General features: G+C 49.9%; 2 protein-coding genes and 1 long non-coding RNA gene across 7 annotated transcripts; 1 reads left to right on the top strand and 2 right to left on the bottom strand.

Moving 5' to 3' along the window:
* Positions 1–1,729: 1,729 nt before the first annotated feature.
* Positions 1,730–15,836, bottom strand: Klk14 (kallikrein related-peptidase 14). 4 transcript variants are annotated; one of them, XM_087555259.1, is made up of 7 exons: positions 15,675–15,836; positions 9,299–9,500; positions 6,669–6,729; positions 4,943–5,111; positions 2,924–3,177; positions 2,664–2,800; positions 1,734–2,270 (listed from the first exon to the last, which is right to left on the bottom strand). In XM_087555259.1, exons 2-7 carry the CDS (start codon positions 9,455–9,457, stop codon positions 2,118–2,120), a joined length of 933 nt encoding a protein of 310 aa, XP_087411385.1. In that variant the 5' UTR covers positions 9,458–9,500; positions 15,675–15,836; the 3' UTR covers positions 1,734–2,117. The 4 variants fall into 4 exon arrangements, with proteins under 4 accessions (NP_001414259.1, XP_087411385.1, XP_087411394.1 ...); XM_087555268.1 differs by lacking the exon at positions 15,675–15,836 and adding an exon at positions 11,770–11,937; XM_087555267.1 differs by lacking the exons at positions 9,299–9,500; positions 15,675–15,836 and adding an exon at positions 6,932–6,981.
* On the top strand, positions 11,815–16,469 carry LOC120098456 (uncharacterized). The gene is made up of 4 exons (XR_015651069.1): positions 11,815–11,962; positions 12,158–12,288; positions 12,471–12,540; positions 12,693–16,469. It is a non-coding gene; the product is annotated as an uncharacterized LOC120098456 (long non-coding RNA).
* A 1,264-nt stretch (positions 16,470–17,733) lies between these two features.
* Ctu1 (cytosolic thiouridylase subunit 1) lies at positions 17,734–23,529 on the bottom strand. Of its 2 annotated transcripts, XM_087654297.1 has the most exons (4): positions 23,469–23,529; positions 21,762–22,002; positions 20,103–20,646; positions 17,735–19,376 (listed from the first exon to the last, which is right to left on the bottom strand). In XM_087654297.1, the coding sequence occupies exons 3-4, from the start codon at positions 20,608–20,610 to the stop codon at positions 18,736–18,738; spliced, it is 1,149 nt and encodes a 382-aa protein (XP_087510423.1). In that variant the 5' UTR covers positions 20,611–20,646; positions 21,762–22,002; positions 23,469–23,529; the 3' UTR covers positions 17,735–18,735. The 2 variants fall into 2 exon arrangements, with proteins under 2 accessions (NP_001099721.1, XP_087510423.1); NM_001106251.1 differs by lacking the exon at positions 21,762–22,002 and having other exon boundaries at positions 17,734–19,376; positions 23,469–23,526.
* Positions 23,530–24,558: the final 1,029 nt, after the last annotated feature.

The raw sequence follows: 24,558 nt of genomic DNA, 5'->3' as shown, positions 1-24,558 counted from the left end.
GAGGGGGGATTTTCCCACCTGTCCAGTTGCCTGCAAGCTGTGGGAGGAAGCTCCTTGGCTGCAGCTTTTGTGAGTCCCTGTTCTGCAGGATGGAGAGTTGACACTCCAGGCAACTGCCTTTGGGTAGTCCTGCTCATGTAAGGAACCCCCACAAATTCTCTCCCCCTCCCTCCTTGTTTCTGTCTCTCTCTCCTTCCTTTCCTGTCTCTGTCTCTCTAACTCTCCCTTCTTCCCTCCCCTCCTCCCTCCCTTCCTGTCTCTGTCTTTCTCCCTCTCTCTCCTTCTCCCTCCCTTCCCTTCTCTCTCTCCCTCTCTCCCTGTCTCTCTCTGTCTCTCTTCCCTCCCTTTTCTCTCTCCCTCCTTCATTTCCTCTCTCTTTCCCTCCTCCCCTCCCTCCCTCCCTCCCCACATCTCTTGAACCACTGAGCTGTGAGAAGGCAGCACTGACTCCAGGGCTTCCTCACCAGGATAGTCAACATCCCCTAATCTGTGAGCCAAAATAAGCTGTTCCTGGAGCAGCTCACACCACCTACTCTCTTAGAGTAAACAGAAAATGCACAGTTAGGATAAGCACAAACGGCCTCAAACCATAGCTATTAACTTAAAGCATAGGAAGGCCACTGTATAGACTGATTTATTAAAATTTACTTACTTTTATATGTGTGTGTGTTCTGTGTGTATGTGTACTGGTGGGCCGTGTGCGTGCAGTGCCCACAGCCACTAGAAGACAGCATCAGACCCGCTGAATTGGAGGTACAGATGGTTGTGAGCCGCCATGTGGGTGCTGGGAAGCAAACTCAGGTCTTCTGCCAGAGCAGCTAGTGCTCTTAACTGCCAAGCCCTCTTTCCAGCCCCTTGACTTTATTTTTAAAATTGTTTCATCATAAATAGATGTCTCTTGAGTTTTGACCATGGTTGCTTTTATCAACCAGCTCTTAAAATATCTGAAGTGTCTCCAGTTGTCTCTGTAAGCATCAGCGGACACTGACATCCAGCGCTAGTTAAATGGCCTCTTTAATCACAGCAACTTTGCATGACTTTTGTGATGTAGGGTGCCTGCCGCCAACATGTAGGTTGCACACGCAGGACTTTATAGTGAACTTTTGACCATGTCTCTGCATCATTCAGGTCAAGGACTGCTGGATAGTAGGTGTCCAAAATAGACAGATAGCTTATAGTAGGTGTGCAGTAAGTACTACTTGGGATATAGTAAGAAAAGGAGATTCATAATGTAGCAGTCTTGCAGAAGTTAGGGATGGCTTGCATGAGGCCAGCAAAATATGTTATGTCTGGATCGCACTCATGGTTCTGTGTCTGAAGGAGGAGGTCTGGGCCTGGACTCCTGCTCCCAGGCTAGTTTCAGGTCTGGATTCCAGTTCTGAGGGAGGAGAGGTTGATATGTCTGAGATATAGGGACTGGAGCTGGACTCCTGGCATTCAAGGTCATCTGTGTCCTGCCTCTGTGGGGATTGGAGTCAGGGATGCAAGTTGGAGATGAACATACAGAATGAGAGATTGACTTTGCTGGGACTTTAACTCAGCTGCCCTCCCTCCTCTGACTAGCAGAAGGAAGACTCTCTATGTGCACAGTTAGCAAGGATGAGGCAGCTCAGAGGTGGGGAACCCAACCACTGGTGGACAGATTGCGACAGGCAGACTCGAGTCAGTCACTTTTGACAGCACAGGGTGCTCATGGGAAAAGACTAACGAAGAAAGCATGGGGGAAATGTAGGGAGAGTCCATTTTTGTTTTTATTTATTTGGATTTTAGAGACAGAGTTTTGGAAGCAGCCTTCTTTGGATGATGATATTGACCCAGAGCATTTGTACTCCAGCCTCTGGGCTCAGTGAGTCTCAAACTGTGACAACAAGCTGTGAGAAAGATTCCAGAGCCAAGACCCTGGAAAGGAAGGTGGAGCCTGGAATAAGGGAAAGGATATTGGGTCTGAGGGAGGAGCCTGGGGGCTTGGGTCTGAGGGAAGAGGCTAAAGGTTGGAGTCTTAAGTGAAGAAGGAGGGCTAAAGAGGACCTTAGAGTGTTGGGAAGGACTCAAGTGTCTGATGGAGGAGGCCGTGAAAGTACAGAGACAGCTGGTGATGATCAGATGGTAATGGATGATCAGTTGCTTTGCATTGTCCTCTGGATCCAGCTGTGGTAATTGCACAGATTGGTGTAGACCCCTGGGTAGCCAGGCATAGCACAACGTTCCATTCCCCAGGACACGAGACCCTGGAGCTGTCCCTGACACACCAGTGGTCCCCCAGAATCACCCTGTAAGGAGGAGAAATGGGAATGGAATCAGTCATAGGAGTAAGCATCAGAGACAATAGCCCCCCTCACCTCTGACTCCAGCCTCAGGCAGGGGCAGAGCTCCCCTCTGCAACATCCCCACCTAGCCTCCCTCTGTGAATCTGATATGGTCTCTCTTCTCTCTCAGCCATATCTGTGTCTCTTCACATTCCCTGTCTCTGTCTAAGAAGTTTATCTTTATTAAACAGAAAAGGAAACTGAGGTATAATAGAGTTAAGTCCAAAGGGTCATGAGACTACAAGGCACAGCTGAGTTATTCCTGTATCTCTGTGCCCTGAGCTCTCTGACTTTTCTGTTATTGAGACACAGTGGTACCCAGCTAAAAATTGTCCCAGAGTCAAATCTGAGCCTCACCTGACATGAATCCTTCCCGCCTTCGGGGACCCCGGCACAGACCATGCCAGAGGTTATGGTTCCAGGGTAGGCTCGATGGCATACCTGCTCCGGCATGATGTTGACATTCACACACTGAAGAGCAGTGGGGTACCTGACTGGTGGGGGTGGGAGCACAGAAAGGTTACAACTACAGTGCTATGGATCCAGGAGCCCAGCATCAGCCTCCTCCCTCAGACCCAGAGGTCCAGCTTTGCATTTTCAGGATGAGGGCTCCTTACCAATGGGACTGGCTGTGGTCCCCCAGCCTGACACTCGGCATGGAGTCCCTGGGCTGGCACAGGATCTGGCCACTGGGATGGTCCTCACTGCTCGTCCCAGCCGCACTTTCCTCTGTAGCTTCAGCAACATGAGGTCATTGTCATGGGCCTGGGGTCGGTACTGGGGATGAGGCACCTGGCGAACCACACGCAGCACCTGCTGCGTCGCTTCCCACCTTCTTAGGTTGTGCTTGCCCAGGGCTACGTGAAGAAGCCTGTCCCACAAAGCCAAAGAGTAAAGACTGCTTAAAGTCTGACCACAGACCATGTTCCAGCCCCATTTTCTTCCATAGTGATTAAGTTTCCCTCAAAGTCTAACCCCTGATTGTGGGCTGAGCATTCTGTGGCCTCTTATGTCCTTCCTTTCTTCACGGCCTGGACATTTTCTCTTTACCCAGCCTCATTTGATGTCCTTTTGGAGAAGATACTCAAGGGCCATTTAAAGTTTTTGACTCAGTTCCTAAGTCCTTGATGGTTTCTCAGAGGACTAATCTCTAGACTCTAAATGAGAGTTGATATTCTAGGGAAAACACAACTATGATCTCGGTTCTAGACATTTTCTAGGCAAGGGTCAGGGTTCTAGATTTAGTCTAGATTATGGCATAACTTCTGGATTCAGATGTGAGCTTAATGTTTCAGAATAAGCTACGGGCTCTGCGTTTAGCTCTGTATTGCAAATTGACCTTGAGTTCTAGATGTCAATGTAGGTTCTCAGTTCCAGAATCATCTTGGATTCCACTTTGAGCAGTGACTTATGATATTAGCATATTGATTCTGGATTCTAGACATGGATGAGAGCTCATGTATAGATAAGACTTCTGTTTATGAGCCGGGTTCTAGACAATGGTTTTAAGTTCTGGGCTCTGGCTAGGCTCAGATTTCTAAATAGTCATCTGAGCTTATAATCTAGACAAAGCTGTCTCAAATCCCACAACAGGTGATGGATGGTTCTAGACTCTGGTCTGTGTCCTCAACTATGAAGCTTTAGGTTCTAGACAGCTATACATTATGACCCACATACAAGGAAATAGAGTCTGGTTTTCATCCTTGACTCTCTGTGTTCTGCTAGACTTTGTTCTGCTCTCAAGTCTCTGGGTTCTAAGTTAAATTTTTCGTTTTTGACAGTCACCTAGGTCGCAGTCATTGTATGAGATATAGCCTTGACTTTCACTTCAAGGCTGAAGTCTGAGCTCTAATTCTGGTTGCAAATCATGGAGGAGCTGGGCTATAAACCACAAATTATGGTCAGTATTCTTGGATTCAAACTCAGGGTTCTAGGATGCTCAAAGAGGATCTGGTAAATAGACTCAGAGTTCAAACATGGCTCTAGAACAAGTTCTAGGTCCAAGACTATTCTGTGTTGTCTGTGTAGGGTGTGCATGCAGTGGCACACGTGTGTAAGCTTGAAGCCAACCACCTTGTGTGAGATAGGGTATCTCTTGTTATTCAGTTCTGCGTGTTTATAGCTGGCCCAAATGCTTGAGAAAACTCTTCTGATTTCACCCCCAACTTCACTCTCACTAGGAATGTCGTGATTACAGACATGTATGCTTCTACCTCCAGCTTTCAGATGAGGTCTGAGGATTCCAATTCAGGTTGACAAGCTTGTAAACACTTTACCCACTGAGTCATGTCCCTTGACCCTGACTTTTCTTACAGTTGTGTGTTTTCACTGCAAAAATAATTTCCAGAGTCATGTCTGTGTCACGTGCTCTGAACTGGGTTCTGAGTTTCTAAATTTAGACTGTACTAGTCTGGGAGGGACCTTTGCTGGTCCTGATGTGCCAATTGGTAACTGAATGAATAAGTGTGTGACTTAGATTCTAAACCAAATGACTGGCTTTCATTATCTAAGCATACTTCTAGCCAGATGACCTCTCAGCCTAGATTCCTCTCTAGTCTCCAAATCAAAACCTAGCTTCTGCACTAGGTCCCTGGGATCCGGAAGTCACTGATTTAAGAACAAGAGAGATTACTCACGGGCGGGCACAATGAGCAGCAGTGATGACCCACTGGTCTGACAGCAGGACTCCTCCACACAGGAAGCGACGCCCAGGTCCTGCTTGCAGAGCAACCTGCCATGGCTGGGAGTTCTGAACACATGTGTAGCCACCAAGAATTTTATCATCTCCTTGGCTCTGGACTATGGCTACAGGGAGATGGGGTGGGGAGGGGAAAAGAAATGAACAAATGTCCTCTAGTCTCCAATGGTGTAAAATGCCCAGCAAACATCCTGCTATATGGCTCAACACCTAAACCATCCACCTCTTTCTGCTCCACCAAGTGCAAGTGTGATACACATTCAACAATGTCCCCAACCAAACAGAGACTTTTCTGACCCCTCTTTCAACTGATCTTCACATTTGTGTTATTGTGTCCAGAGGCACCTCATCCAGGGCCTGGCTTCAGCTACAGCCTTAGATTCCACCCTTCCATGAGAACTTTATTTCTTTCCTTTAGGTTGAGATGAAGTCTCACTATGTTCCAAGCTGGCCTGGAACTCCCAGCATTCTTCCTACCTCAGAGTCCCAAGTGCTGGCAATCTCAGCACACAGCCAGCAGTCCTGGTTCTCATGAATATTTTTGTTTTTCCATTTTCATGTGCGTGTGTGTGTGTGCATATTTGCAAGTACATGGGTCCATGTCTGCATGTCTGCATGTATACTCATGTGTTTATGTGTATGTGAAGGCCTGAAGTTATGTTGGGAATTTCCCTTGATCACTTTTCCATGTTATTCCCTGAAGCAGAAGTTCTCAAACTAGTCTAGAGCTCTCCCTTATGGGTAATCTCGCTTGCCAGCTTCCCTTAGGGATCCCATTTTGCCTTCCAAAGTTGGAATTAAAGGATCTCCATCACAAACAGCTGCTGTGTGTGTAGGCTCTGGGAGTCTGAATTCTAGTCCTTGTGGCGAGCGCCTTAACTGCTGTGCCAGCTCCCTGGCTCTCTGGTGATCCCCTCAGAGCACCAGATACCATTTTAGCCCTTCCTCAACACACCTAAGGAGTTCCCATGCCCTTCCAATCCCTCCTACTCAGTTAGACCCCAGACTCCCTCCACCCTTCCACACCCCACTTTCATCTTCGCTGACACGAGCAAAGGCAGCCCCATGAGCCTCTTCAGATAGAGCCCACTTGAAACATCAGAGTTTTCTCTATTTCCTCATTTTCTCTATCTTCTACAGCTGCCTCTCTCTGGAATCCTATTTCTTGCCATCTCCAGACTTAGAATGTGGATATGAATTCCTAGTTAAGTGAGGTCCTCAGCATCAGTCCCCTCTCCTCTGTGCGTATCCAAACGCTCTGTGTGTGTGCCCTGCTACCTCCTGCTTTGCACGTGCACCCTTGTGAGCCCACAGAACTCAAAGATTAGCCTCAGGTGTCATTTATCAGGCATTGTCCAGCTTTGTTGTTTTGAGACAGTGTCTCTCAGTGGCCTAGGACTTGCTGACTAGGCTAGGCTGGCTGACCAGTAGGCCCCAGGATGCTCCTGTCTTTGCCTCCCCAGTGGTAACTCCACTGCTTCCATTTTGTTTTAAAGGAAGGAGCTCTAGGGGAAATCAAACTCAGGTCCTTGTGCTTACAAGGTTGAGCCATCTCCCAGCCCCTCTGGATTTTTTCTTACAGGGCTGTCCCTCAGAGCATAACGATACCCCAGGACACATCCCTAGCTTATCTCAGAGTCTCCAGGGGACCACAGTGCTCTTACCTACAGCCAAGGCTTGGAGTATGGTCAGTAGAAGGAGCATTCTGGAGCCGGAGGTCCAAGTCTAGAAATGCAGAGAGCACATGGAAGGGGAAAACAAACAACAAAACAAAACAAAACAAAACAAAGGCAGAAATAAGACTCAGGGGCAGTGAGTAGCAGTCACCCTAAGGCCTAGACCCTCAGTGACATGGAGTCGATGTAGAGAGCAGAGTTGGAGAGGACGGGTGTCACAGGCTCCCCAGGCTGTGAAGAAGGATACCTACCAGGATCCTGTCGCTCTGGCTCCTTGCAAGCTTGAAAGAGGGAGGGGTGGTGTCTCTTCCAGCACATGCCAGCAAAGCCTTTTATCCATGGTCTGGGCAGCTGGCCCCGCCCCCGACCGTCCTTCTTCCTTTTGTTTTTATTGCCTAGTTTCCATTCCAAGATTTTTCTGCTCCCTTCCCTCCCATCTTTGACCAGAGAAGCAGACATGATTATTAATGGGAGCCTGCCTGGTGAAAGATGCTATAATCTGGAAAGAATGGGGGAGGGGGAGGGGGAGAGGAGGGGGCTGGCCCTGGGCAGGGAGAGTGAGAGAAGTGCCCAGCCTGGTCAAAGAGCACGCAGTGGATGGAGAGAATCTCTGGGTGGGGGCCCTAAGGATGATACTTGGAGGGACAGAGGGGAAGAGAGGAAAAGGGAGAGGAAGAGAGAGAAGCAGAGACCCAGAAACAGAGGGACACAGACCCAGAGAAAGTAGGAGAGATGGAAAGTGAATTTAGGGGAGCCTGTAGTGGGCTTTGGACCAGGGTCCCAGTGCAATCTGCCACCTCTTGGTCCCGCCCCCAGCCTTTTAAAATACCTAATGATTATAATTTGTCCCTGGGCCTTGGCAGCCCCATTCCTGGACCACGCAGTGACTCAGCCTGCAGCCTCTCCCCTCACCCCACCTCCCTTCTCAATGACTTTCCTCCCAGAGAAGCTGCTTTATGGCTATCTCTCAGGGATGGTGCTCCTCCAGGTCCCATCTCCACACCTGTGGAAATCCATGTGCCTGGCTTCCCTTGAACTATTTCTGATAACAGGGGGCTTCACTTACTAGTTGATCTGAAGGCCCAAGAGTAAGATGAGTGTGGAGACATACTATGCTTCGAGAAGAATCGCTGATGATTTAGGATCAGAAGCAAGTCCCACCATGACAATTCATGTTGGGTTCTACACAGAATATTCATCTCTAGGCCTTGTACTGAGACCCAAGTAGACCAGATGTCACCATTGGGATACCTCAGGGAAAGGAATGTGGGTTTCTCCTTCATGTCTGTGAAACTAAGGCTGAGTATATAATCATCTCCACTAAAGCCTTAAAACACAATAAAATTCTTTTTCTTCAGAAGAATACCTGAATGGTAGTTATTGTGTCTCACACCTGTAATCTCAGCACTTAAGAGGCTGAGGCAGGAGGATTGCCATGAGTTGGTGGCATTTTGGGTAATATAGTTTCAGGCCAGAAGAAGAGGAAGAAGGAGACCAGAAAGAAAGGAGGAAGAAGAGGAAGAGAAGGAACAGAAGAGGATGGGACAATCAAGGAGGCATGGTGCCCACAGGGCTCCTGGCAAGAAGTTGGGGATGAAGCCATAAAGGAGAGAAGTCACCATGACCTGCTAACCCATCACGGCCTTGTTCCAACAGGATTTTCTTCCGCCTAGATTCTCAACTCCCTAGAATCACACCCAACCTGCTCAACATCGTTTTGATTTCCATGGCATGGTTATTTAACAATTTGTGATGAATGAATGAATGAATGAATGAATGAATGAATGAATGCATTAATGAACAAGTGTATGGCCTCAGCTCCAAGCTCACTGTCCGGTGGGACAGGTCAATACAAAACTTAGTCCTGTTAGAGCCCCCTAGGAGTTTGTCAGGGCGGCGAGTGATGTGAGGAAGCACAGGGAAGGTTGTCAAGAGGAAGATGCTGTGCACAGAGGCCGAGAGACACAACAAGACAAACAAGGGCTCCATGCTGCAGGGGCTGAGGTGATAGGATGGCAGTAGGGTTCTTAGAAGAGAGCGTGGGGCACTTCAGCATGTTCGCTGGGAACTCTGGGAAGGTGTCTGGCTAGAGCCAGTGATGTCATACATTCCAGGGCATGTGCAGTCCATCCATGAAGGAGAAGGTTCATCATGGAGACCCAAGGAAGCCCACACCTTAGAGGGCAAGATGTGACCTGGATGCTAGGAAGGAACACAAGGACAGTAGGAGGATGAGGAAGATAGAAGTGTCCTGGGAGCTGAAATGCATCGTTTATTTTGGTAATCTGTTGTATGTATGTGTGGTGCAGGTATGGGGTATGCACACATCTGGGTGCACACATCTGTGTACAAGAGGAGGCCAAAGGAGGATGCCTGCTGTCCTGATCTAGTCTTCTCTTTTAATTCCGTTGAGGCAGGCTCTCTTGCCGAGCCTGGTGCTAGGTTGGCAACCATTACATGCCCGTGGTCTTCCTGTCTCCACCACTAAATTGCTAAGGTTGCATGCTTACATGTGGTCAAACATGGCTTTTGTATGTGGACAGTGGGAGCGTGAACTCAGACTCTCATGCTTAAGCCATGTGTGTAGAACCATCTTCCCTGACCCCTAAGCGTCTTACCTGTAAGAACCCCATGTGTTCCTGCTCACCACAGAGGCCAGAAGAGGGCTTTGGATCCCGGAGACTGGAGTTACAGACAATTGTGGGACACCATGTGGGTGCTGGGAACGAAACCCGGGTCCTCTGGAAGAGCATAAGTGCTCTTAACTGCTGAGCCATCTCTCCAGTCCCGGCCCTGATGGCTTCTAAATGGGGTAGTGGCCTTGGAAGACAAGAGGACAGCAAAGAGACATCTTAGGAGACAAAGGGCTTTGGGGTGCGTTGGGTGCCGAGGGAGCTGAGGAAGCTGTGATGGGGAAGAGGAAGGAACAACTGGGTGTCCTGGAATATACAGACAGCAGTGCTGCCCTGTGCCTTTTCCTCTTAACTGCTTTTCAGGGCAGGTCACTGGGATGAAGTGTATCCACACTGCTGTGCTTCATGAGCACTACCCAGCTCACCCACAGGCTTCTCTTCCTTTCCTCTCTCCCCCCCTCCCCTCCCTTGTTCCCTCCCTCCCTTGCTTCCTGTATGTGATGTATGCATGTGTCAGTCTTCACGTGTGTCTTCCTCCATTGCTCTCCACCTTAAAATTACATTTCTCTCTGTCTCTGTGAGTGTGTATGTGTGTGTGTCTGTGTCTGTGAGTGTGTGTGTATGTGTGTGTTTGTGTATGTGTGTGTGTCTGTGTGTGTATTTGTATGTGTCTGTGTGTGTGTCTGTGTGTGTGTCTGTGTGTGTCTGTGTATGTGTGTGTCTGTGTGTGAGTGTGAGTGTGTGTGTGTCTGTGTGTGAGTGTGAGTGTGTGTGTGTCTGTGTATGTGTGTGTCTGTGTGTGTCTGTGTGTGTGTCTGTGTGTGTGTCTGTGTGTATGTGTGTGTCTGTGTGTGAGTGTGTGTGTGTGTGTGTGTGTGTGTGTAGGTACATGTGTGCAACTCATAGGAGAACTTATAAGTTATATCTTTCTACCATGTGGCACCTAGAGATGAGGTCCTAGGACTCAGGTCCCCAGAGGTCCTCAGATTTGGTAGCAAGTGCCTTCATCCACTGAGCCACCTTGCCGGCCCCACCCCTGAATTCCTACGTAGATCAGGTTTGTCTTGAACTCTTTTCCTTGGCAGCCTCAAAAGTGCTGGAATTACCAGCATCGTCTACCATGCCCAGCATTCCCACCTTTGTTCTGTTTTTTATCTCGACAGGGTCTCGTGTAGCCCAGGTTTGCCTCAAATTCGTTAAGTAGCAGAGGATGACCTTGAACATTCTGATGCTCCTGTCCCCATCTCCTGAGTGCTGGGATGACAGGTGTTTTCCACCATGCCTGGGGTCGCTGGTTCTGGGGATGGGACCCTGGGGAATTAGCATGCTAGATCAACACATGCTAGCTAGGCACTCGATCCACTGACCCACATCCTCAGCACTCTAGCTCTGTTCCTTAGCAAGCCAGCTTCTTTCCTCCCTCTCTTTCTGTTGTCCAATCTACTTTCTTCCTCCTGCCTCAACACTCACCACTAATATTTACTAAGCACCCAGGTACCTGAGGCACAGTAATAAACAAAGCTGACCAAATAAGGAAAAAGAAACATTAAATAAATAAATTTATTTATTTATTTATTTATTTATTTATTTATTTATTTAAAAGGGGGGTGGGACTGGAGCGATGGCTCCATGGTTAAGAGCACTGCTCTTCCAGAGGTCCTGAGTTCAAATCCCAGCCACCACATGGTGGCTCACAACCATCTGTAATGAGATCTGTTGCCCTCTTCTGGTGTGTCTGAAGACAGCTACAGTGTACTTATATATAATAAATAAATAAATCTTTAAAAAAAAGAAAGAAAGAAAAATCCTGCCTTGGATAAATGTAATATGTAATTCCAACTCTATGTCGTATAGTATTAAGAGACAACATGAAAAGAAGCAGGGGCTGGAGAGATGTCTTGGAGTGAGCACAGCTCTTGCAGATGGCTGGAGTTTAGTTCCCAGCCACTTTCTGCTGCTCAGGACTGCCTGTAACTCCAGCTCCCAAAGGATCCAATGCCCCCCTCTGGCCTCTCGGGACACTTTACTCAGATGCACATACACAGACAGACAGACATGCCTCCACAAAATCAGAAATAATCACAACAAATCTTTTTTTAAAAAAAAAAAAAAAAAAAGGAAGCAGAGTCCTTTAAGGTAGAAAGGTCGTGCAGATGTGAGACCACAGGGAGGAGACCACCATGCTTGGAGGAGAGTGGAAATCCAAGGGGTGTCATAGGAAGTCTGTAGACACTATCTCGGGTCAGGATTACAGATTGGGAAACCGAGGCTGGTTGAGAGGAAGTTGCACGTTTACCTAGCTGAGAAGAGAAGGAAGCAGTGTACAAAACCCACGACTGTCCCGAATCTTTCTTCTGTCACCAGGGCAACTGCCAACTTGGTCAGCACATCTGCTTATGTGACCAATAGGATTTCACGCATGTTGAGCAAGTTAACTCGATGGATCCTTCCCCTACCTGCGTGAGAACTGAAGCATCCCGGCGTCACTCTGACCCTCCATTGTACTAGACAAGGAAGTCAAGATGAAGTCAGCTCCCTTGCCCAGGGTTGCACAAATCGTGTAGCCACATGGGGATCTGAACCTACATGAAGGGCTCTTCCCAGCTCTAGTTGGGAAATACTCAAGTGGACGGTACAGCCGGCTAAGTGGTGAGATTAACCCCAGATAAGAGGAAGGACGCCTATTCCATTGTCCGCGGAAGGAAGAGGAAAGAAAGGGCGAGGTTCTCTGTGGGGCGTGGGCCAGGTGGCAGGAAACGGAGGACGTGCCTGTCTAATGGCCCAGTTGGTTTTTTTGTTTGTTTTGTTTTGTTTACTGAGAGAACTCACCCTGATCTTCTTCAGGACCACACACAGTCAGGTGAGGTGGGACGTACTGGAAATGACTGGAATCGGTTCCTGCAAGGGCACACTGTTTTGGCAAGCGGCCAGAACAAGGAAACCAAGAAGGCACCTGCATCGGTACTTCCGGGGAGGTGAGGATGGTCAGGGATTAGGTAGGGGTGAGGGAGAAGTAAAGAAGTAAAGATTGAGGGCTTCGTGGGCTTGGTGGTGAGACCTGCCTTGGGACGTCTTGACGACCGCTCCATCTTCTCTGGGGGGGGGGGGGGGGTCCAACAGACTCCTGATTGTTCGTTTGCTTGTTTGTTTGTGGCAGCATCCCAAGCACCCAGGTGGGTCTTGAACTCTCCGTGCAGCTTGGACTTCTGCTCTTCCTGCCCCCACAGGTATGATTTCTTTTGGAGGCGCAGGGTGGGAGTCTTCATCTTCCCCCGTGTTAGGCCTCAATTCTCCTTACACATGCTGACACATATTTCACAGGTGAGAAGACAAATTTCAGTCCCGGCCCTCCTGACTCAGTGTCTCTCTCTGGCTCTAGAACTCACGTGGCTCTCTGATTACTCAGACTCCCTCTGGCTAAGGAAGTCTCTGCACAGCCCTGAAGAGTGTCCTGGAACTGTCGTTACAGGTGGTTGTGAGCTGCCTGAGGTGGGAGCTGGGAACCGAATCCTGGTCCTCTCGAGGAGCAACATGTGCTCTTAATCACGGGGCCGTCTCTCCGGTTCCACCTCTAGATGTTTCTAAGTCGGCATCCATCCGTAGTTGCGAATGTCTGCTGACACTGGGCATCCCTCAAGGTGGCAGACGCCCTCTGATTCCTCTGTCTGGAGTGCCTTCTATTGAAGCTCCATGGTCCATTAGAACCCAACCCTATGTTTGTCGCCTCAGCCGCTTAGGTCAAAAGCTGGGAGTGGTCTCCAACTGCTGCCCTGAGAGTTCCCCCACTTACCTCCTCTCTGCCGCATCCACCCAGCCTCCAATCCCTCTCACCTGCACAGGCCGAGTAGCACACGGCCTGGTCTCTCTGCTTTCCATACCCACTCAACCCCTCCACCTCCCCCAAGCCAAGCCCATTCTCCATGTAGCAGCTTAAAGTTCAAAACAGCACCTTGTCAGAAGCTGCCTAAAACCTATCTATGTCCTCGCTGGAATTATACTAAGTTCCAAATGCCCCAGGCAACCAGCATCTAGATCTTCCTCCACCCTTACCTTTCCACAGTCTTCTGTCTCAGACCCCTTGCTTTGATGTCCTCAACATGGTTGGCGCCTTTGCACCCCAGGGGCTTGGTCATTGCTGTTCCCTCACCCTGCCCAAGTCATCCCTCCAGTCACCTTCTCCGAACTGTGCATTCTCTTCTTGTCTCTGCCATTCTCACACTGCGTGCGAGCATCTTTTGCTGTTGAATAGCCTTCATGTTTTTTTTTTAATTTACGTTTTGTATTCAGAATACAAGTCTGTCTCCAACAACTTGAGTGTCAGCTCTGATGAGGAAGAATATTCAGCCATGTAACCCCCTGCCCCCTCCATTAGAACTCTTATAGAAGGAAGGAATGTGTCTCCCAGAGGATTCATGAGGGCAGGGACCTTTCTACCTGGTCAGCCACCGTACTAATCTGGTGTCTGGTGCACGTGATGGGATTACTCAGGAGCAGGCCGAACAGATGAGATCATCTTCAAACCTAATTCTAGGACTTCGGCACCCATCATTTCTTTCTCTTCAGACTTGAAATTTGTCTCATTTCTCAGCTTTGAGACAGTACACAGCTGAAACCAAAAAACTGTGGAATATTTGCGGGAAAAGACTATCATGGTCAAGTCCTAGGAGATAGGCTTCTGAGCTCAGGGCATAGGATCTGGAATTAGGAAGACCTATCACTGCATTAAAAAAGAATGCTGGGCTCTCTGTGTTTCAACGGGGTTGGGGTGAGGGGGGAGCTGCAGGCATCCTTAGGGATGCCCAGGTCTTCCTCCTGCCTTAGTGAGCCCCTGGCCTCTCAAATACCCTTCAGTATCTGCTAAGCCCACCTGAGGGGGAATCTGTTTGCTCTGCTCATCGGGAGGGGCCTCTCTTGTGTTTATATCACCTTTTAACAGATTTATTTATTTTAAAGTGTGTGTGAGAGGGGGGAGGGGGAGGGAAGAGAGAGACAGAGATGAGAGAGAGAGAGAGAGAGAGAGAGAGAGAGAGAGAGAGAGAGAGAGAGTCCTTCAGAGGCCAGAAGAGGGCATTAGATCTTGGAGTTAGAGTTACAGGATGTTGACAACCAGCCATCACACCAAACTCAGGTCTTCTGCAAGGGCACTATTGGCATCTTGTCTATAAAAACACAACAGGCAGGACTTGCCCTCAGTGGCTATGCTACCTCTCCAGCCCCTACTTATATAGTCTTTGAACTCACACTGGAATTCTTTAAAGTTTTTAAAACATACCTAATGTCTGTAGGATTCACAACTCTTGGTGAGAGGTTTAAGCCCTTGCACCTGTTCATTACCAGGCCCTCCACTCTCTCTAGTTCAGATTCTCAGCCTGCATGGGCCTGGTCTTAGTCTCCATGGCCTCTCCCACAGAGTCCTTGGTGTTTTGAGACAGGGTCTCCTCCTTACCGTGTCCTTAAATTCATGATCCTTCTGCTTCTACCTCCCTGGTGCTGGGATTAGGGCTGTGTGTACCAACGCACTCCATTTATGCAGTGCTGGGGATGGAGACCAGAGCGTTGTACATGCTAAGCACACAATCTACCCACTGAACCACATGCCCAGCCTAGCCCTGTCTGCCTTGAGTCTTTCCTGGCAAGCCTTGTTCCCAGCTAGGGCAGCATTCTGCCTCCTGCACCAGGAGCAATGCTTCCCCACAGGGACAGGTGTCCCTTGTTGGGGACTCAGATCCACCACCATCCTACCAGACTCCACTTCCCCCTCTCATGTCTTTCCTGGCCTCAGTCTTACTCAGCTCCTGGGTCTTGGTTCAAACATCACTCCCAGATTCTATGACGCCCGCACCACAGTGAGCTGGGCGCCCCACCTCTAGGCTCCCTTCTGAACTCTCACAATGGCAACAGTGGCATGTAACCCTCTGGTTCTGACTTGTCAGTGCCTGCGCCTGCTTCCTTCACCAGCGGGAGAGCCCACTGAGGGCAGGGACCAGAGCTGAGTCAGTTATTTCCTCAGCATCCTAGGTTGGGCCAGGCTCTGCGAGATGTTAAGAAATGTCTGCAACCAAGATTCTTATCATCCCCTGCTGGGAGCGCTTCAGGGCTTGCTTCTGCATCTCAACCCCTGCCCCTCACACTCTCTCCTCTATCGCCTCTGTCCTGTCCTCCAGTCTCAGATTCTAGGCTCGCCATTCCCTCCTCCAGGAGCACTTTCCAGCAGTCAGCCAAGCACTGTCCCACTTTGCCTGGTTCTCTGCTGGGATAGGGCAGTCTCCCTCAGGCCACTCCTTTTCTGCTTAAATGGACAGGATGCAATCCCCACCGACACCTGTCAGATTACATTCCGCTGTGTGTACCTTCTCTTTACCTCTTCTCTCTCTCCTCTGGCCTTCCTCCATCTTCCCGGCCCCTTTCTTCTTCCTCTCCTCAGGCTCTGTCCTGAGCGGTTTCTGCAGTTAGCTGCGTTACAGGTCTCCCGCTCAGAACCTGTGCTAGGCAAGGACACATGCATCTTTGTGGAAACTCCTCCACTTCCACTTCCAGGGCTCTTTAGATTTGGAGACCAATGTTGTCTGGGTCTGGGCTGGAGACCCAGTTTTGGTGCGCAGGTGTGGTCACGGCGCCCTCTTGTGGTCAAAAGTGAACACAGCACCTTTCTCATACCAGAGGCCCAGGAGCAGGGATGCTACAGAAATGATTCCAAAAACCTGCTCTGCATGCTTTGTTGTTGTTGTTGTCGGTTGTTTTTTTTTTTTTTTCTTTTTTTTTCTTTTTGGTCTTCTAGCTTCCAGCTTAAGGACCTAGAGCTTCTGCTCCCTCCCTGAGTCAAGTCTTGGCAAGGTACTGGGGTGCATGTTCATCTACCATAAATGAGTATTTAAAAAGTATTACTTTCATATTATCACACCAATGAGGGAGGAACGCCCTGTTGGCACAGGGCCAGCCCCACAAGCGGAAAGCGCGAAGCTGGACAATTTGCCTAGAGAGTCTTCAGTCGCCCCCTAGCCACCTCCAACCCCTCCTCTGGTCCCTCATCCGTGTCCACAGCCATTTCGCTTCACAGCAGCCAAGGAATTTTTTTTAAGTGGTTGTTGGATGGACGCAGAATAGAAGTACTCAGGAGACTGGCCTTCACTGTTAGAATAAAACTCTTGACTCCCTACACCTGGTGCAGCTGCAGATGCCTGGAGAGATCAAGGTTATTCCTACAACCTCGCTGCTGAATTGGCGGTTCCCACCGCCAGAGGGAGCTCTTCCTCCAAGCTACTTTTAAGCGTTGTCTCCCTAACTTTATGTGGGTCACTGCTCAAAGGCCACCTCCCCAGAGGCCTTTCCTTGATGGCTTCTTCTTCCTTCCCTCTATTCTATGTTTAACAATCAAACCTTTAAGCTGGGGATGTTGCTCAGAGACAGATTGTTTAGAATCCCCAAGAGGGGCTGAGGGCGTCTCGGCATGTTAGGTCCTTAATTCAATCTCCAGAATTAAGAAATGAAAAGGAAAAAAAGTGACAGTCTTGGGGTTGGGGATTTAGCTCAGTGGTAGAGCACTTGCCTAGCAAGCGCAAGGCCCTGGGTTCGGTCCCCAGCTCAGAAAAAAAAAAAAAAAAGTTTAAAAAAAAAAGTTAAAAAAAAAAGTGACAGTCAATGACCATCAATGACTGGATGTTATTTGTTTCCGATTGTCCTCTTCCTCCCGGGCTGTAAATTTGTGGAAGGGCTCCTGTCTCTGCCCATTGCAGTTTCCTGGCACCTGCGGGAGGACAGAAGGGGTGGCTTTATAAGCCCAGGGGAACCCGATGGAGGCAGTCTTTCAGCCCTATCTCACTTTGAAAAATAGGGACCTACAGAGTTCAAGGAGTGAACAGGTCACTTCCATGAGGACAGGGCCACAGAGGCTAAGGAGCACCCGCTGCACCTGGAGGTGGAGCCTGCCCCTAAGTCTCTTTCCTCAGCCTCTCAACTTCCTACTATGGCAAGGCGGCACCCAGATGCCTAGAGCCCCCTGGTGGCCAATCCCCAGTATGCAGAGCCAAGCTGGACATGGTTGGCCAACTACTTTTGACCACTGGACTCTCATGTCCCAAGATGGGGGTAAGAGCAAGGCAGTTCCATTTTCACAGGAGGAAATGGTACTTTAGGGTAAGGCAGAGACTCAGCACAAGTTCTGTATCCAGAGTCCAAGCTTGGGGTGTCCTCCTCACCCACAACAGATACCAGGAGTGGGCAAGGTAGTCGTCTTATTATAGATAGGACTGGTGACAACCCCTGTGGTCCCTTGAAGTTGCCATGGGGGAAGGAATAAGAAAGTACGTATAAACACCCCAAAGTAAAGATGAAGTCCCTTGGAAAAAAATGTGTGTGTTAAAGACCCACATGTGGACACTTACTTTCCTATTGCTGCGATAAAACACCATGACCAAAAACACCTTGGGAAGAAAAGATTTTATTTCAACTTACATTTTAGGTCACATTCCATTACGGAGGGAAGTCAGAGCAGGAACTGAGGCAGAGGCCATGGAGGAACACTGCTACTGACTGGCTTACTCAGCCAGCTTTCTTATAGTCTCCAGGATCACCTGCCTAGGGACTGCACCACCCACAGTGGACTGAGCCCTTCCACATCAATCATCAATCAAGAAAATACCACACAGGCTTGCCTGTAGGCCAATCTTATGGAGGCATTTTTTCTGGGATGATCCCAGCCCTGTGTAAAGTTGACGAAACAAAAACAAAAATGGCCAGCCAGGACACTGACAACCATGTGAAAACCACAGATTTGGTTCCTAATGTATCAGCTGAGCAGACCACTGGCTTCAAAAGACCCAAAAGCTAAGAAAGTCATCAGATAGTGCCTGAGACCTACGGAAGGGGTTTCAGCTTTGCTGTAACCTGTCTACCTAAAGTCCACACCGATGTACTCGGCCAATGTCTTGATAAATGACTTTCTGTTGTTCTGGGGGTGTGTTTGTCTAACTGCTTCTGAGGCAGTATTTCTAGGGCAACCTCAGCTCATGCGCCAGGCCACCGAAGGTCCCAATCAGTTCAGAATAAATTGTCTCAGACTGCCGTAAGTGCAAGAGCTGTGTCTGGATGAAAGGTATCTAGTGATGACTGTGAATATTCCTATTCCTCATGACTTGGGGAAACAGAAAGGGAGGGCCAGGGCTGCCTGAGCCCACAGAGGTGTACAGGAAGGCACGGTTGTTGGTCCCTTCTTAGACCTGGTAGCTCTGCCTGGGGCTCCCTACACTTCTTCAAGGTTCGGGTTGCTGTACAGGACACATCCCTCCACGGGGTACGGTTACTCCACAGGGAAACCGGTCAGTCCTAGAGTGCAGTGCACTGAAGGGAAATCACTTCACAGTTGCAATGCACTGGGGTACAATCACTTCCCCGGGCACAGGGCAATGGAGAGTGCAGAGCTCAGGTCACTCCGCCACGGGGCTCAGGTCACTCTTCGATACACAGGTGGCTCCTGCCCGGTCCCCTCCATTTCCGCATGGGTTGGATTCATCTTTGGATTGCTTGCAGGTGCAGGGTTCTGGTAGGGCCACAGGGTCACTGGTGACCCGGCTTGGGTTCCCTAGAGGTGGCGGCTCAACTTGCAACACACGGCGGCCCTTGCCGATGGCCAGGCGCGGCAGGCCTCGGTTGAGGCCATCCAGGAGTGCACAGGCCTGGCAGAGCTTGTTGCTGGCCAGCGCTCCGCAGCGGGAGCAGGTGCCTGGAGGAGGGGGCTTTGCTGCCGGAGCCAGAGCTAGGCGCTCTGCCGAGTGCACGAGGTCCAGCACGGCCGATGGTCTGGCTGCCTCCAGGAGCTTAAGCAGGTCCCGAGCATGGCCACGGAAAGCCTCAGGGGCATACACACACTCCTCGGAGAAGTAGCGGAGGTGGCGGAAATGTGCGTACAGCACCACCTCCTTCTGCGAGGCAAACTGCAGAGGCCGGCACCGGGGAAGTGCGCATCCTTCGCCTGTGGAACCCAGCACTCCACCCCTCGCCAGCCTCCCAGCATCACCACGCAGGAAGTTCATGAGCACCGTCTCAGCCATGTCGTCAGCATTGTGACCTGCGGGAGAGAGCTCAGGTGAAGGATAATGACAAAGAAGAGGAAGTAAAGGGTCCCCGTTCATTTCCTGGTTTAAAAAATTTACCGAAATCCACTGAGCCTGAAAACCCACCAATCGAGATTGGCTTGAAATTTCACCAATCCCCACTTTAGCAATCTTCACCATGAAAACTCCTCCCCATTAAATACACCCAGCACTCCGTGGCTTCTCACTGGAGGAGAGTCAGCCACCTTCTTGTGTCACTCTCAATCAATCTCTTGTGTGAGAATTGATGTATGGTGTGCCTTTGTGGTGTGACTCTGTGGTATTCCTTGGCTTCCGACTGCCATGATAACTTTCCCTTCAGAGCTGTAACACAGCACTTAGTTGTTCTTGCCAATGGCCAGACTCAGTTGAGGTCAGCCAGGAGTGCACAGGCCTGGCATTTACACGAGGAGGAGGAACCCAAGAACCCTGGGACAAGAGGAAAAGTGGAGAAGAGGCAGGAAACCCCTAGAGCAGGAGATGAGAGGACCCTGTAGACATCCCTAAGGAGAAAATATAAAAGGTACCATAGAGACACTGGGGCCTAGGAGAGTGGAGGAGCGTGTTGGAACACCCATAAAAAGAGGAAGGACAGTGGAAATTCTTGGGACGACAAGAGAGGAGAGAGGAAAGTGGAGACCCCACCCCACTCTCTTGCACTTCTTTGCACATCACATTGTTCCTGCAGGACCAGTGCTCACCTGTCACAATGTGAGTAGCTCCCACAAGGCGGGCACCCTCCTCCAGCGCGCGCCTCCGCAGCACCCCGCAGAAGGTGCAGCAGGAGCGACTGCGGCCGGAGCCTGCGGTGCTGCGGGCCACAGCGTCCATTGTCCAGCCTCCGAAGAGATCTTCATAGGCCACGATGGTGAGCGGCAGCTCCCAGCGCGCTGCCTGACTGCGCACCGCCTCCAGCGCAGCGTCGCGGTAGCCGCCTATGCCCTCATCCACGGCCACCAGGTGCAGTGTGATGCCCAAGCGTGGTGCAAGCTCACGCAGCACGTGTGCCAGCACCGTGGAGTCCTTGCCGCCAGAGGCGCCCACAGCCACTACAGCGCCCTGCGGCAGCAGGTGCCCAGCAAGCACCGTACGCAGCACCTCAGCCTCAAAGGCAGCACAGAAGCAGGGGCCACACAAAGCCTGCCCAGAGCGTGGGCGGCGGAGGGCAGCACGGGCCTTGTGACAGGAGAAGCACGTCGGGGCCGGCATCTTGGAAGAGAAAGTGGGTCGCCTGGGATGTCTACACTGTGGAGAAGAGAAAAGGGAGTTATTTGGGGCATCTACACTTCAGGGTTAATGGGGGAGGGGTACCACACAAGATCCCCAGAAGGGAAGCTGATCATTCAGGATGTCTGCACTTCGGAGCTGAGGGGAGAAAGAAGTGGATCACACGGATATTCTGTGTTGTGCGGAGGCTGTGGAGATGGCGTCCTACTGAGTGACCCTTACACAGGGGAGCCCGGGGAAGGGCAGCTTCTTCCTACACCAAGAAAATAACCCGATGACAGGGTTTCAGAGAGACAGAGAGGAAGACAAGCAAAGGGGCAGACAGAATGGAATTGTGTCTGTTTTAGGAAATGGAGGAGAGTTTTGCACTCACTCTTGTTAACAGCCTCGATCATAGACAACTTCCAGGGCTGACAAGAACCCGGAAGAGCTTGATACTCGGAAGCAGAGGGCCACAGATGTTTGGAGTTTAATAGGGGAGCTAAGATACTGGGACCCCTGCATGAGGTCCTGATTGCTTCCCCTGGAAGGCACGGTGCCCTCCTCGAGGCACACTGAAGATGCCTGCATCACCCCACTGTAATGAGCCAGCTCTCAAGGCTCAGTCCTCTCCCCCAGACCGCCTCATCTCCAGCTTGGGCTACCCAGGAGCCTCTTGCCTTTCAGAACAGGTCAGGCTGCTCCTGGGATTTACCACAATGATCAGAATGATCTGGCAAGTACGTGTTTACTGTCAGGGACTCCCACGAGGACAGGGCCAGTGCCACCGAGCACTCTAAGCCGCATCTCAACTCCGACATCACCAATTCCTTTCACCAAATGGTGTCCTGCAGTGGAGCTCAGGTCTGTCCTTCCAGATGCTCAGACTAGAAGCCCTGAGGTCTAGGACCACCCTGATCACTCTTCCTGTGCGGGGTTCAAAATTCAAAGTCCAGTCTTGACTTGTTCTCCAAATGTCCCTAGTCCATCCTCAGAACTCATGCTCAGACCCCCGAAAGGAGTACAGCCAATCCTTTTGTGGCTTCAAAACAGCCCCAGATGCCAGACACTTCACACCTACTCCATGGCCAGCACTGTAGTAGAATTCTAGTTAATCCCTGGACCTAAGGTAAACTTTAGAATGAAATGGTTACCTTTCACTGTATCTGGAGTAGACATCAAAACGAACAGTTGTTTTCTAGAAGTACTTTGAAGAAATCATGGCAGAAAACAGTGGTTGTTTTCTTTTATCTGTGGAGTTGCTTTCTGAAGGGGCTTAATGGCTTTTGCTTCCTTTGGTCACAAGACAGTCCTGCTACACATGCAATGCCTGGCATTACTGAGTACTGCAAACAGTCCACAATAGGGGCCAAGGTTCCATGGGTGTGATGTTTCCTTCACAAAACATATAGATTGATGTTTAGGGGCTTTGATATGAGAGACTTCTTTTACCCAAAAGCTTTTGTGTTAAAAAAAAAAAAAAAAAAAGGCCACCCCACCTAAATCCTCACATATTATTTAGCTATGCAACCTAAATTTTTTTTTTCATTTTAAATGTTTTTCTGCTGCTCAGAAGCATTTGTCCTAAAGGAGACACAACCTAGAGTAAACGCTAAATAAAAAGAAAGAGCCCAACTTCGGTTCATGGAGGTTGGATCTCCCTGCTGTCTCAGAGGCTGATTGCGTTCTGGAGTGACCCTCTTTCTTTGATTGTCCTGCACAACTCAGAGTACTGATGTAGCTTGTTTGTCTGGGTCACTGGTCTCTGCCTTGATCTCCCCTCCTTCACACTCCTTCACGCTGATCTGCATATAACAACCCGCAGATCCAGCCCAGTTATCTTTTTGACAGTTCTGTGAATGATGTTAGCACTTGCTGACTGGCAGCTTGGGAGGCCCCGTGGCTCCTCCTCGAAATGTTCTCAAGTACCCCAGGGACACTCCTTTTCTCTGGCCCATAGAGTTCTTTCTGATCACTGAGCCCAACAAGCAGCCCTCAGGACTCCTATCTCTCATGGCTGAGCACTGCCCCTTGAAATAGATCCTCCTCAGCCTGGATTAGGTTCACACCTGTGTCTCACCACTTCTACCCAAGCCCCGGCCAGCAAACCTGAGAATCAGTGAGAATCAGGCTCAGAGGTGCCTCCAGGCTTGTCCTCCAAAGGACCCACTTAGGATCCTTGCAGGGCACCTTTCAAGCGCTCCCCAAATCTGTCCCTCTGTCTGGCTTTCATCTCTGTCTCCTGAGAGTACCCACCACCTACTACCCGGCAATTATGCAGAGTGACTTGTAAATGCACCCTCTGTTCTCAGATATCTAGTCCTGTAAGAGGGTTGTTTGTTGTTAGGAGTAGTACAGCAGAAACAGAAAACCGAGAGACCACATCAGTAGCCCTAAGCTGATGGAGAGAACCAGGATTACGCTAATTAAGTAAATATCTGAGACGATGGGGAAAGAAGTGTCTACAGACAGGCTGCAAACCCCAGAGGTAATAATACCAGGCGTGGTGGTGCACGCCTTTAATCCCAACACTCGGGAGGCAGAGGCAGTTGAATTTCCGCAAGTTCCAGGCTAGCCTGATCTACAAAGCAAATTCCAGGAGCGCTTCCGGGTGGCCAACTTTCCTAAAGGGCAGAAGAGAAGTCTCCAGAACATATTTATCAGGTTCAAGAGAAGGCAGATGATCTGTCACCACCAAATGAACAAAGCGGCCGGGCAAGAGACCAGACTAGAAGGAGATTCTAGCCAGAACACGAGTTGACAATCATAAAAGCGAGTGCCAAATCCCTAGAAAGACCTTCAGCTCTCCCGTGGCACCACGACCCCAAGCCCGTCGGACCTGGAGGAAGAGGAACACTAACCTGTGTGGAATGGGCTCTGCACTCTGCCTGCCACGCGGAAGCCTGGAGCGGAAGAATTCCCTAAGACTACAACTCCCATAAGGCCTTGTTCTACTTTGCCTACGACTTCCATAATGCAAGAGGAGCTCCGGTAACTCTACAGCAGCTTGGACTCCAATTCCCAGCAACACTTGAGAGAGTACTTTCCTTCTGCCAAATGCCTCCCCAAACCCAGGGCTCTCTGTAAGGCGCTCTTGTCCTGGCAACGCGAAGTCACCAGGAGGGATGCTTGAAATCAGAAGTGGTTGAAATTAGAGTGGCTGCAGTCTGATTTCCTAGTTTTGACGTTTAATATACGCTTTTGCTGCTTGCTTGCTTTTCTCTCTGTGTTTCTTTCTGTCTCTGTCTCTCTCCCTCCCCTTCCCCCTCCCTTCCTTCCTCCCTCTCTCTGTCTCTGTCTGTCTCTCTCTCCCCCCCCCCTCTGTCTCTCCCCACCTCTCCCCTCTCCCCTCTCCTCCCCTCTTCCCTCTCCCCTCTCTCTCATCTTACCATATAGACCAGGCTGGCCTTGAACTCAGAGACCCACTTGCTTCTGATTCCAGAGTGCTAAGATAAAAAGCAAGTGCCATCTTGCCCCCTTTCTGTCTTCGTTTCTTCCTTCCTTCCCACCTTTCTTCTTGAGGTGGGATTACCTGTCCCAGCCTGACTTTAGACTCAAGCATTTTTGTCTTAAAGGATCTTCCCAGACCAGCTGGCTCCCTGGTCCTGTGAGAACGTGAACAAAGAACAACCCAATAGTCTGAAAGTGAAAACACTCCGTCCTTAAGAACAGGAGAGAGTCTTAGAAGAAAGATAATGTATGCTGAACGCAGATGGGACGGGGACCATTCCCAGATACCTCTGCTACTTCTCATCCATGTGATCTCTGTGGTGGGAATGGCTAGTTGGGAGTCCGTCTACCTGGGATCCTCTTCTTCAGCCAGATGCTTCTCCTGACTGTTGTGGTTCCCCAGCTTCCCCATCCTGTTTCTGCTGGATGTTTGTTACCTGCCGGTGCCCCATTATCTTTCTGCAGTTTGCAGTTTATACACTTGAAAAGGGACTCCTACAG

Source organism: Rattus norvegicus, chromosome 1 (assembly GCF_021556685.1).
Source record: "Rattus norvegicus strain SHRSP/BbbUtx chromosome 1, alternate assembly SHRSP_T2T, whole genome shotgun sequence".
In the NCBI taxonomy this organism is placed as follows: Eukaryota; Metazoa; Chordata; class Mammalia; order Rodentia; family Muridae; genus Rattus; species Rattus norvegicus.
This window is presented reverse-complemented; position numbering and strand designations above follow the sequence as displayed.

Bases quoted from the DNA above. Each gene is read 5' to 3' on its own strand.
- Klk14 (XM_087555268.1), bottom strand. From the start codon at position 11,813: ATGGAGGGTCAGAGTGACGCCGGGATGCTTCAGTTCTCACGCAG. The intron at 6,730-9,298 runs GTAAGACGCTTA...CTGCATTTCTAG, and splicing joins AACACATGGGGTTCTTACAG to ACTTGGACCTCCGGCTCCAG. The intron at 5,112-6,668 runs GTAAGAGCACTG...ATCTCCCTGTAG, and splicing joins ACTCCAAGCCTTGGCTGTAG to CCATAGTCCAGAGCCAAGGA.
- Ctu1 (XM_087654297.1), bottom strand. From the start codon at position 20,610: ATGCCGGCCCCGACGTGCTTCTCCTGTCACAAGGCCCGTGCTGCCCTC. The intron at 19,377-20,102 runs GTGAGCACTGGT...TCTCTCCCGCAG, and splicing joins AGCTACTCACATTGTGACAG to GTCACAATGCTGACGACATG.